The sequence below is a fragment of the Notolepis coatsorum genome, assembly GCF_963971535.1.
Source record: "Notolepis coatsorum genome assembly, chromosome: 7".
Lineage (NCBI taxonomy): Eukaryota > Metazoa > Chordata > Actinopteri > Aulopiformes > Paralepididae > Notolepis > Notolepis coatsorum.
The window spans coordinates 125,225,719-125,239,497 of record NC_140171.1 but is presented as its reverse complement, the minus strand read 5'-3'; the positions used below and the strand labels follow the sequence as shown (position 1 = coordinate 125,239,497).

At 40.1% G+C, this 13,779-nt stretch overlaps 1 protein-coding gene across 1 annotated transcript; it reads left to right on the top strand.

Moving 5' to 3' along the window:
- Positions 1 to 454: 454 nt before the first annotated feature.
- Positions 455 to 12,163, top strand: ntan1 (N-terminal asparagine amidase). Its single transcript, XM_084318910.1, has 10 exons — positions 455 to 861; positions 1,249 to 1,351; positions 2,402 to 2,467; positions 2,606 to 2,714; positions 4,731 to 4,804; positions 4,910 to 4,963; positions 5,432 to 5,485; positions 6,820 to 6,917; positions 10,656 to 10,769; positions 10,848 to 12,163. The coding sequence occupies exons 1-10, from the start codon at positions 781 to 783 to the stop codon at positions 11,016 to 11,018; spliced, it is 924 nt and encodes a 307-aa protein (XP_084175036.1). The 5' UTR covers positions 455 to 780; the 3' UTR covers positions 11,019 to 12,163.
- Positions 12,164 to 13,779: the final 1,616 nt, after the last annotated feature.

The window sequence follows — 13,779 nt, the reverse complement described above, 5'->3', positions numbered from 1 at the left end:
TATTTGACATTATAATTTAATAAAAATAAAAATAATATAACAAATAAAAAACAAAATGATAAGATGATATGATCTTGTATGGAGGCGTAGAAGGACTTGCACAACAACTTGAGGTACAGTTAGATGGCTGATTTAACGATGATTGACATCTTAGTCAAACTTATAACTGGTGTTAATACAACTTGGAGGGGAAAAACGAAATACGTAATTCCTTGCGCTTTTAGTTCAACGGCTAAAATCTATAGACCGGACGTGATTCTACTTGTAAGTGCTGCTGCTGCCGGATACGGGGAGGAACCCTTGTTGCTGTTGTTGCCAATAGGGGATATCTGCAGAGCCGCAAGCCCGAGTAGAAGCCCCGCCCAGACGTTGGGCTTGCGGCTCTGCAGATATACCCTACTCCTTGTTGCCCTGATGGATGTCGACAGATGACAACAGACCAGTGAAAGTCCCTCCCTCACTATCAACGTACACTCCGACTTCCGCATGAATTTCGACGTGGGATAGATGCAAATACAAAATAATATACACGAAAGACAAACCAGTGATGAATTTCGATTCTATATTAAGTGCTGTAGCTACTACTAGACCTGTTTTAACAGTAGGTGGCGACGTGGTCGTGAAATAGTAGCAAAGAGAAGGGGAGGAACAAGGACGACGAGCACCCCAGGAAGTGCACGCTTGATTATTGAAAATGTGTTAAGATAGTCTAATTATTATATCTCGAGTCTCGTGTCGGTATGACGGAGAATAGTCAAGTTTAAAGTGCCATCAAAAGAAATGCCTCTTCTCATACAAAATAGAGAAATCGAACGACCAAGGTCGACACTGGAATTGTTCGATAAATATCCCCATTTGCAGGTGGGTTGTTTCTTCTGACGGCTAGCTAGCGAACTGTTAGCTTGCTTAGAAGTTTCCCTTGCAGGTTACACAGGTGAACACAGTACTTGCTAACTTTAGGTCAGTGACTGGCAAGATAACCACATGCATGTTATTATTATCATCCTTTAAAAAGTCGTGGTGCAAAATATTTTAATCAATATCAGAGTGACAGTTTATTTACTAGTAGTATAGTGGTAAACTAGCCTTGGATAATGAATGAATGAGAACTTTATTTAACAGATTGCAGAATGGGTACAATACAGTACGGCTCAATACACACAATTGTTAAGGGGGTGCAGACCAGTTGGAATTGTCGTGACTGTTGTATGTATAAAGTAGCTAATTTCTTTAACTCTTGTGTCACAGGAAAATGCAAGAACATTTCGTTCAAAGCCACTGCTAGAGGTTGACCCAAAGTGTTTCTTGTATGTCCAACAAAGAGAATTTGCTGCTACAACCCCTGCTGACAGTGAGTAGTTGTATCCTAGTACAGTATGGATACTAAAATGCATCCATGGCCCCATCTATACCTGGCATTACATGTGGCTTGTATTAAGATTGTATCTGACTATCCGGATACAATGTCGCCCATAGGTGCTATAGCTCCATGCATGATGCTATTTGATCCTTCCAACACACCCACACTGCTTTGTGCTGTTCACCATCCAGCATTTTCTTCTGAGTCTGGACTAGGGCCTCCTTAGTCAATTGTTACCTCTTAGTTGATTACGCCATTCGTTTGGTCTTAGTTGACCAATGCTTTCTTATGGCACGTCACATTTGCACAAATGTTTTTATTTTTTTTGCCTCATTCACCACCAAACCACACAATGGCACACCGCCGGTGTGAAGAAATGCTATGTTGCTCCTGGTGGTTAAAGTTCAACTTCAAATGAGTAAAAAAATGTACCTGCAAAATCACACAACACGCTAATGTAGTAGCAGCAGAGAGGCTGTTGAACATTGGATGAGATTGAACACAGAGCGGCATCACATGATCCAGTAGGCTACAGCTCACTGCCGTACCAGTATGTGAGGATTCTTGGCGTGTCCAAAAATCTCTGCGACTCTGCCCATTAGTCAATGAGCCCTTTTTAAATGTTGTTTTTCCCCCCCCCATGCTGAATGAGTTATTTACAAAACAAAATTATGAGCACATCTCTGGTAAGCATCAGGATTATAGATGTCCTCCTGCATACTGTAACACTAAAGATAACACTGACAAATAATTCCTGCAAAATAAACATAAATTAGTTGTTTAATTAATAATAATAAAAATATATATTAAAAATTATCATTTTAAAAATATATATTTATCGATAATTTTGTCCCGATTGATCTATTCTTCCAAATGGCATATCGTCTCCGCCTTAATCCTAACGTACACAACCCTGAAGCCATGAAATCATGCAGCAAAATATTAGTCTCTAACATATGTATATATATATATATACAATAGTACAGTATAGTTCTGGTCCATAATGGTATTGAATGCTTTCTTCCCTCACATCTTCCCCAGATTCGGTCTCTGTCATTGGAGCTGATGATGCTACCACCTGTCACCTGGTTCTGGTTCGACACACAGGTAAACGCTCCTTCACTAGTCTGGTGTAAAATGCTTGTGGGGCTGTGTGCATACTACTCCAAACGTCATCATAAACGCATGCATGATGTTATGAGGCTGTAAATTGTCCGCCTTGACTTGCTATTGTTGTTTCCTTAGGAAGTGGAGCTGTTTGCCTCGCACACTGTGATGGCTCCAGCACCTGGAGTGAAGTCCCACTCATTGTTAAAGCGGTCATGTCCCTGAGCAGCCCCCCCAAGGAGGGCAGGTATGAAACACACAAGTATACATTATCAAAGCACACACAGTGAGTATACATTATCAAAGCACACACAATGAGTATACATTATCAAAGCACACACTGAGTATACATTATCAAAGCACACACAGTGAGTATACATTATCAAAGCACACACAGTGAGTATACATTATCAAAGCACACACAGTGAGTATACATTATCAAAGCACACACAGTGAGTATACATTATCAAAGCACACACAGTGAGAGTATATTATCAAAGCACACACAGTGAGAGTACATTATCAAAGCACACACAGTGAGAGTACATTATCAAAGCACACACAGTGAGAGTACATTATCAAAGCACACACAGTGAGAGTACATTATCAAAGCACACACAGTGAGTATACATTATCAAAGCACACACTGAGTATACATTATCAAAGCACACACAGTGAGTATACATTATCAAAGCACACACAGTGAGTATACATTATCAAAGCACACACAGTGAGTATACATTATCAAAGCACACAGTGAGTATACATTATCAAAGCACACACTGAGTATACATTATCAAAGCACACAGTGAGAGTATACATGATCAAAGCACACACAGTGAGTATACATTATCAAAGCACACACAGTGAGAGTACATTATCAAAGCACACTGAGTATACATTATCAAAGCACACACAGTGAGAGTACATTATCAAAGCACACAGTGAGTATACATTATCAAAGCACACACAGTGAGAGTACATTATCAAAGCACACAGTGAGTATACATTATCAAAGCACACACAGTGAGAGTACATTATCAAAGCACATGCAGTGAGAGTATACATTATCAAAGCACACACAGTGAGAGTATACATTATCAAAGCACACACAGTGAGAGTACATTATCAAAGCACATGCAGTGAGAGTATACATTATCAAAGCACACACAGTGAGAGTATACATTATCAAAGCACATGCAGTGAGAGTGTACATGATCAAAGCACACACACTGAGTATACATTATCAAAGCACACACACTGAGTATACATTATCAAAGCACACACAGTGAGAGTATACATGATCAAAGCACACACAGCGAGAGTATACATTATCAAAGTACACACAGTGAGAGTATACATTATCAAAGCACACACAGTGAGAGTATACATGATCAAAGTACACACAGTGAGAGTATACATTATCAAAGTACACACAGTGAGAGTACATTATCAAAGCACACACAGTGAGAGTATACATTATCAAAGTACACACACTGAGTATACATTATCAAAGCACACAGTGAGAGTATACATTATCAAAGCACACACAGTGAGAGTACATTATCAAAGCACACGCAGTGAGAGTATACATGATCAAAGCACACACACTGAGTATACATTATCAAAGCACACACACTGAGTATACATTATCAAAGCACACACAGTGAGAGTATACATTATCAAAGCACACACAGTGAGAGTATACATTATCAAAGCACACACAGTGAGATTATACATTATCAAAGCACACACAGTGAGAGTACATTATCAAAGCACACACAGTGAGAGTATACATTATCAAAGCACACACAGTGACTATACATGATCAAAGCACACACAGTGAGAGAGAGTATACATTATCAAAGTACACACAGTGAGAGTACATTATCAAAGCACACACAGTGAGAGTATACATTATCAAAGCACACACAGTGAGAGTATACATTATCAAAGCACACACTGAGTATACATTATCAAAGCACACACAGTGAGAGTATACATTATCAAAGCACACACAGTGAGAGTATACATTATCAAAGCACACACGGTGAGTATACATGATCAAAGCACACAAATGCTAAGGTTGGGATTCCTTTCCACCCTGACTTATGTTATACTCGGGTTGGGATTAATTTCCATCCTGTTCCCACATTGAATCCCAATCTGAGCATGACATAAGAGCAAAATAGCCACTATAGGTGTGGTCCGACACCCACTAAACTCAAGACGTCTTATTCAAATGGCATCTTCCTCTTTCTAGACTTGAGCTCCATCTTTTTGGAGGATTCAATGATGAGTCAAAGACGTCTCACAAACTCAGCCTTAGCCTACTGGGTGAGGTCTTTCTTCTAGTTGTCTAATACATTCTCATAACTTTTTGTAAAAAAGATTTATGGCATTTGGGCTGTGTGAAACTTAAACCCTCTTTGTGTTTTACAGCAGCGTTTCATAAACTGAAAGAGGACATTCACTTAGAAACGTGCTGTATTACAGGTAAGTGGCTAAAACCTACATGGATTTATTTTCTTGGTTCCTTTGGGAAAATATCCTATCTTTACCACGGTTGTCTAATGAATAGGGTTGGGCATCGTTTGGATTTTAACCATTCCGGTTCCGATTCCGATTCTCCATTTTGATTCCTGTTCTAAATGATTCTCGATTCCGATTCTTTGAGGTGCAGGTCAAAACCGGTCACAGCTTATTTCGCAGGAGATTCTTTATTATTTTTTTTAAATCTTAATTTTTTTTTCATACTATTCACATTGTCAGTTGACTTGATACAGTTTAATTTGGTTGCTGTACTGTAACTAGGGTATTAATTAACAAAGTAATTTTTTTTTTCAAGAATCGAATTGAAATGCAAATATGTTCCTGAACCGGAAGTTAGGAACCGGTTCCTATTAGAACCGGTTCTCGGTGCCCAACCCTACTAATGAACACTACTCTTCTCTCTTATTGCAGAAATGAATGATATTATTGTAGACGGTGATCACAGACCTGACGTTTATGGAATCGGTAAGCAATGAGGAGGCTACACATTAAGAGAGGGATAGCACGCCTGCCTGGTTAATGTACACGGTTAGTTTTCTGGGGTCAGTTCTGTGGGTCACAGGCACGGCCCCAACGTCCTCTAGCACTCTGGTTGTACAGTCGGCTGAGACACATGCCAGATACTCAACCATGTCATGGCCTCAACTATCTGGCTTGTCCTCGTATGTCGTACCCCCCCCCCCCCTCCCATCTTTCCTGCCACTGCATAGTATGCTAGTTAATAATGGAGAAATGCCTTAGAAATAAAAAGGGAAAAAAATATATATTGTATTTACTATAATATTGAGAATGAGTTTCATTTTATGTTTTATTGTCCATTATATTATGAGTTGCGTTAAAAGTAATTTGACGGGTGTAAAAACCTTGAGTTAATGTGGTTGAGTGATGCAGAAAGACTCAAATGGATTTTTGATCACAGGGTATTTGCACTTGCAGAATATTTAGAGAAAGCTTGGGATAAACATACGAAAAGAACATGTGATGTATTTATTTTGGCCTCTGATGGTGTGCATGGTGTAGCTTACAAACCGTGGGAAGTGAATGTTATATTCAATTATTGTTTTTGGTGTCTTACGGCACGGGCTCACTGCTGACGAATGAACACGGACGGACGGCTGCCTCTTCACTTCCGCTCCCATGTTAATGGACGATAGTAGGCACACTGGCCGCGAGCGGGAGCGCGCCTCGTGAGCGGCAAGCTATCTTTTCGCTTCCATCCTATTTGAGGCGGCGCGGGAGGCGTGCGCCACGCGCATTGTCACAGAAATACAATTGAATATCTGCATTCTTACCACAGATATAGATGTTGTTCAACCAGCTGTGTCTGTATCTGCAAATAAACGCCTCGAATGTTTGTCTGTATGTTTGTTTATACCTATAACTATTACAATGTTGCATAATAATAATAATAATAATAATAATAATAATAATAATAATAATAATAATAAGCTCTTGCTGCTGCTGGGGCTACACGCTGCTCTTTCAGGAGTACAGTCACACTGATCATCATTCTAAAATGAATGACTTCGCATATAGACTAGGCATTTACAGCTGTCCCAATGTAAATGTGCCTTCCTGGTGCGCTTCCGCACGCTCAAGTCGTAGGTCCAGTGTGCCTGACCAGGCGCACGATCTCACGAGGGAGCCGCGCGTGAAATTCATTCGTTAGCAGTGTGCCTGTGGCAGTTATAATCCCGTAAGGGATGGGTCGTTGGACATGACACGAAAATAAAATGTCATTAATTAATTCATGTATATATATATATACTATATGTACAAGTATGTCTCTGTCTATATAGGTGTAAATGTTAAAACGGGAGCGGTGTACCCTGCCTCTTTCACTCATAAAGGACCAGCAGAACGGCTGCGCTCCGCACGGACCTTCACTGGAGGACAGGTACGGATGTGATATTGCATAGAGTGATGCACTGATACCGATACTTGTGTCAGATATCGGGCTCATACCAGGCCGAAACAGGCTGTTGGTGTCGGGAGATCTTTTCCGGGACTAAAATCCGAGAGCTACGTGTAGCAAATAATAGGACTTTATTCCAAGCCAGCCACTCGTGGACATAAGCAGTGTATTAGCGTAGTGCCTACATTTGATAGGTATATTTCTGAAGTGAAATTGAAGCATTGTCCTGGTCTCTTCTTTATTATCTACACTCCTGCATTATTATTACACTCCTAATTATTAGGGAATGCTCTGATATGAACATTTCTGTTATGACGGATAACTAGGGATGCTCGATATTGGCTTTTTTACCGATATACCGATATTGTCCAACTCTTAATTTCCGATACCGATATCAACCGATACCGATATATGCAGGGTCCCCCCCCCCCCCCCAAAAACGGAATAATTTCAGGTAATTAACATTACATATCTCTTGTTGTGGAATTAACACAACATTATGCATACTTTTGACAATAAATAAAATCTGAATTTGTTCTTACTTGCTTGCCTGGGTAAATAAAGGTTATAGAAATGTAAAAAAAAAAGAAAAAAAATCTTTTTGAAAACGGATACAGATATTTTCCGATATCACATTTTAATGCCGATATCGGCAGATAATATCGGTAGGCCGATGATATCGGACATCCCTACAGATAACCAATGTTGATATGTCTGATCTGTATAAATAAAACATAAAACTAAGATAATAAAATGTTGTACATGCTGAAACAATGTTATTCCACAGTCCTGTGCTGTGTCATTGTCACGTACAAGTAACGTGTGGCCAAAGAAATTAAAACCGCAGCTGGACAGAGAAATAATCAGTTGTTCACATCGGCCCAGTTTTGCTCATTGGACCGATACTAATATAATATGGTAAATAATAATATGGTCACCGATATATATCGTGCATCCATACTGATTATTGACATGATAATTTGTATCTTTATTACATTTTCTCACTTAACACTTTCAGTGCCATAAACGACTTAAGTTGTTTCTGGGTAGTTTTTCCTTTTTTCCGATTTTAATACCCTATTCAATGTCAGGGAGCTGATCCTCCCTGGTGGCGGTATCGAGCACCCTTTGAAAACTTGTATCTTGGGCTGTGCGTCGATTATATGGGTCCGGGTCGCTTCATTACTTCAGGCAACCAACTTGCGCCTAGCCAAGGCGACGCGGCAGAGCGCAGCGGCAGGCGGCAGCAGCGTGCAGGTTGCCGCACGCAATCCCCCCTGTTTTAACATCGACGGTTAGCTCAACTCGTTCGCCGCCTTGCTGTGGAGCCTGCGGCCCAGTTGGTGACAAGTTCGAATCACTTCAATTTTTTAAATTTTTTGAGAAGAATCAAATACTCCCGATTCGTGATGTGTGGTGGATTATGTTGGCGACACAATGGACATCAATACTTGGAATGGCGATCAGATAATTGGAATATTCTTTTTGGGGTACATCCTAGGGGTGGGAATTAGTGCACTGCAATCCTGCCCGAGCCCGACAGGGCCCTACCCGACCCGACGGGTTCGGGCTGGGTAGGGCTTTGTTTTTAAATAAATACTTCGGGCTCGGCCGGGCCGGGCAGCGCCCTCTTTTTTTTTTTTTTATTCCGCGCTCGCTATACTCATATAACTAGGGTTATAGGATAACCTTAAGTTTCTGTTTCAGTTTCACGCCAGCTGTCATCACAGATCAGAGAGTCAGAGACTCGTGTCTCTCTGAGTCGCGATGGATAAGTTAACAGATATGGAATTAGGGTAAGGGAGAGCTTTTGAAAGTTCCCAATGCGTCTGGAAAGCTGCATATTTGGAAACATTTGGATGTAATTACCGCAGCCCGCAGGGAGAACTCGAGGGGAGTAGAACAGTGATGAAGCCCTCAGGTGGATAATGAACAAATGAACCGGACCGAAGTGGCATTGGTTGTTTTAAGTTGGAATATAGCCAGTTGGCGAACGTTTTAATTTGTTCTTGGATGTATGTAGCCGGTTGGCGAAGTTTTGTTAACGTTGTTCAACGCGTTGCTGACAACAGCGAAGTGGTGAGTCTGATTATTATTATTTGCTGGTGTGGGTTGCCGCTGCCCTGTTCTGTTGTGCTTTCATTATATAATATAAATGTTGCTCTGCTCGAAATCTGATTTCTGTTTTCTGTTTGTTTGTATAGTGACTGAGTAGGCTATTGTGTCGTGTGTGTGTGTGTCAAAGAAGATTCCATATAGCCTTCAATACTTTTTACGAGGCTGCCGTGTGAGTCAGTCTAAGCGAGCACTGCGACGGCATTCTAATAAGAGCGAAACAGGCTATGTAAATGCTTCTTAGTTTTCAGCGTGATATGCGTTATTTAGGCAGACCTATTGGACATTTTCGAGTTTCGAATATCTAAAACAAACATTTCTATTTGGCTATAATATAATGCTTGTTAGTTTTCAGCGCGATATGCGCCTATCTGTTATTTAGGCAGACCTATTGGACATTTTCGTTTTTGTTTATTTATTAAGTTCATATAAAATATTTAAAACAAATAGAAAAGTCGGGCTGGGCACAGGCTTAATTTCAAGGCCCTTGCAGACCACTAGTGGGAATCGCCAGACCTCACGATACGATACTATCGCGATAGTATCACGATACTAAATATATCGCGATACGCTGAGTATTGCGAAAATATATATATATATATTTTTTTTATCAAATTTAATTTATTACCTTTTTTCAACTCCAAAGTAAAACTTTGTCAACATGTTTTATCTAATAAAATAAAGTTCAGTCTGTTCATCTCACTTCAATCATTTTTATTGCAGAACATGGTATTTTCTCAAGCAGACAGATGTAAACACTGTAATCTGTGTTGCATGTACCTGACAAACTGAACTGTTTGTATTACAGTCATATTCCAACTTAACTGAATGCACATGTGTGTGTGTGGACTACTGTACTACTACAGGTATTGAAATGAACAATGCAACTTCCTTATACAAAAAAAAATTAAAATATGAATAATTAAATATCGATACTTGGCGTCCCTGTATCGATACAGTATCGCCACGCAAAGTATCGCGATACTACTACGTATCGATTTTTCCCCCTACATCCTAGTCAAGGTAAGGGCTATATGATATCAATCTTGCGTTGATCCAAGAATCTCTTCATTGCGATCCGAGCGTATGTGTGTAACGTTAGTCAACAACGTATTCCGTTGGTGATGATCAAAGTATATTTGATTTTTTAATTGTAGCGTGTGTAGGGACGAAACGCCAATGCATTTAGTATAATACACGTTGCAGGCTATTACCAGCCTCCCAGGAATTACTTTAGACCGCTCTAAAACCATACTTATATTCACCACGGTATAAAACGGGAATATTTTTTTTTTACATATTGAACGATAGATACTCTGTCAAATGGGCCATAGTATTGTATCCATAGCTATAATATAGAATATAGTTATAGTTCTACAAACAAGGTGACCGTTCCCTATCTATCTAGTGGTGGCCTCGCTACAGACGGTTGCGGCTAATAGTTGGCACCCAAAGTGTTGAAAGAGAAATAATATGTGATTCCCAAAAGATAATTGTGTGAGCCAATGGCCTGTGAGAACCAAAGGTGCAAGTAAATGTTTTTTCGCTTTGAAAAAGGTGTTTCAAAGCAAAAGTAATAAAGGAAGACATGTTTTGTCCCTGTAGATGGCTGACATATATGACTCGAGCCGTGGACTTGTAAAAATCGGCCCCTGCAATTGGTCCCCAAATATGGATATTTCCTTCTGGCTGGGACAAAATGATGACACCATTTTAAAGGTAAAGGCTGTTGGTATATATATATATGAATGTGTTGTCAGTATAGTCTGTTTGACTCTACTCTCTCTATCTCCCCAGTACCTGTCCACCTCACCTACGGCTGAGCCCCCACACTTTGTCCAGCACATCAAGTCCACCATCCAGTTCCTTTTAGAGCACCCCCACTCTGATGGCCTTTTCCCCGGAGGCCAACCTCAACTGTACCACAGGACAGAGGAGGGGGGATGGGAGACGGCCCCCCAGTCATAGAGCCCCACTCCCATCCTGCACTTTTATTTTTTTGCTTCTTAACTGATGAAAGACATTGTCACTCCTCTGCCTCTTTCGCCAAACCGTCATTGTTTTACATTAAGATATCGTGATTTTGAGTGTGGGTTGTTCTGTGACTTTCCTGACCCAGTGCGGAGAGTGCAGGAAGGGAGACTGGGTGGCCTGGTGTTTTATAGAGAGACCATTCCGTTAACTAGAACATCACAGGCTTGAATCCGCAATGACCTGTTACTGTAAAAAGTGTCCTTGAGCGAGATGCCGAGCCTCTGCTTCCTCCATGGGTGCAGCAAATGGCAGATCCTCGACTCTCTCACCCCTCTGGTGAAATGTATACATGTACTTGGTTTGTCTCAGAGAGATATGTGAAGAAATAACTTCTAATATACAGTGACTGTGCTCTTAAAAAGCTACAGGCCATTCTGTCTATGCTCGCGGTGGTTGGATTTACACTTAGGAGAAAGGCCTAACGTCTGCACCCTACACCACTGTCGGGAACGTAGTTGCACAGTGGGCAAATCATAATCTTGCTGTATGTATATCTGCTGTTGTCCTGTGTCCAGTTGAACCAATTTTACAGATGAGGCCATCTACAAATAAAGGAACTTCAGTAACTTGAGTGAAGATATGACCCGTGCCCACAGCTGGCAGCACGGGAGCAGAGAAGCTGGAGACTTGAGGATCCTTGAAGAGCAAAGCAAAGATTAGTTTTCTCCACAAAAACTTGAGAGTTGAAGACAACAATAATTTCACCACATGTACCTACTGCTGTGTGTGTGTATATATATATGGCTGTGAATGAGTATTAGTTTAGAATCTGCATGCGTATGCAAGCTACATGCATGTGTAAGAGAATGTATGCAAGCGAAGTTTGGATTGCTGTAAGATATGATTCTCGTATTTTGTCCAACTTTGGGGGAAATCCCCTTTTTCATTTGTCTTTCATTTCATCTGAATAATCTTCATCCCTTTCTTAAAAAAGAAAAGAGAAGCATCCTTCATAATGTTAGCCCCTTGTAATTGAAATGCCTGCAAATTAATACATGTAAATGTGGCCTAAGCCGGTTTGAAATGTTTGTTTCTTACTGTAGACCCTTGTCTTAATAAACACAATATCTGGGTATTCATTCTGACTGGGTAATTCATAGTTTTTTTTGAGAAGCAGCATTGACTGATAAAGTACTTCTGAGGGAGTTCCAACACAGGCTGTGCTTCTAAACCTAGGGTCCCAATTTTCAGTAGAGTTTAATTAAGGATCTGCATTAGCTGGTCACATAGCATCCAGCTAGTCTTCCTGGGGTCCAACACAAACACAATCACAAGTAAAACCATACAAAAGTTAAAAACCAGAAAACAAGTAGGACACCTGAGATTACATAAACAAAATCAAACAACACAGCCAGCAAACTAATTACAGTCTTAGATAAAAATTTGAGTATTCCAGAAGAGATATTGACCTATAAATAAAAGATTGCAGTAAGGCATTAGTTCTCGGATGAGACCATTGCTAGATTCAGATTCCTTTATTGTCACTTATTTCAGTACTTTACAGCAAGAAGAGTGAACATCTGGACCCTAGACCCTCTGGTGTTATATGATCATGAACAGTATTACTATAAATAAATTGTTCCAACTAAAACAAATATGTACTACTAATATTCACATTATGATCATGGGTTATATTTTCTCCACTGTTCTCTTCAACTACATGATAGACAGTTGGGAAATTCTGGACTAAGTCCTATCTAGCAATAGGCCTACATATCTTCTTTCATGGGGTCCCTGGGACAAAATATTTCCAAATGGGGGTTCATATCTTAGTAGTTCCAAGTTCAAGTTACAATCATAGCAGGCAATGAGATTCTTGTTTTTCGAGCTCAGACTCAAGAAGTGCACAATTAAGAAACATCAATGGTAACAATAGATAGTAGTAACATCAAATACAATATAAAAGAGGTAAAATGGTCAATTATTTACAGAAAATGTCTTGCGTGTAGTGTATGCGCATGGTAATGTGCAGTGCAGGGTGTGTGTGTCCGTCCAATAACAATAAGTAGTACGATAAATACAATAAAATATCAAAATGAGGTAAGATCAAATAAAATAGTAAATTTCTACAGAAATTGGCCAATCGGTTTGTGTTGTGAAGGATCAGATTAAACCGAATATATATATTTATTTATGGATATATATTTAATAGTATTTGTATATCGTTTGATATCCCCTGTATATTCCTTGTACAATATGCACTGAATATCCCTTTAGTCTACTAACAGCCCATAATAGTTTCATTCTACCATTGGACGAGAACCTGGCGCCAGCAGCCATGCCCCTTGGTTCAAGTTCAATCGTGCCGACCAACATGTCGTTACAAGCCCGGTTCCGCGTAGGAATACGTCTGGCGAAATACGAATGGTACTATTTGTTCACAGCGCATATATATATGGCGCAAGTAAAGTAGAACTTTCTTTTAGTCCATTGGTCCTTTGCCCTCCAACCGGGTAACAGACGTGGAGCCTCACCCACGACGCACGTGTGGTGTAGTGGGGCCTACTTGGCCTCAGAATAGGCATTGAGACGTCGTGTGGATTGATAGTTGAGTTGTCATAGTTTGGCACTATACCGTCGAGTTGGACGTATTTCTATTGGGTTAATAATAGTCTATTATGTATGGTGCATCGTTCGGTTAGAGTTGTGAAGTGAGCAGTACCCCCATCGTTCCTGACGTTATCTGGAGTCTTAA

Bases quoted from the DNA above. Each gene is read 5' to 3' on its own strand.
- ntan1 (XM_084318910.1), top strand. From the start codon at position 781: ATGCCTCTTCTCATACAAAATAGAGAAATCGAACGACCAAGGTCGACA. The intron at 2,468-2,605 runs GTAAACGCTCCT...TTGTTTCCTTAG, and splicing joins GGTTCTGGTTCGACACACAG to GAAGTGGAGCTGTTTGCCTC. The intron at 6,918-10,655 runs GTACGGATGTGA...TTGTCCCTGTAG, and splicing joins GGACCTTCACTGGAGGACAG to ATGGCTGACATATATGACTC.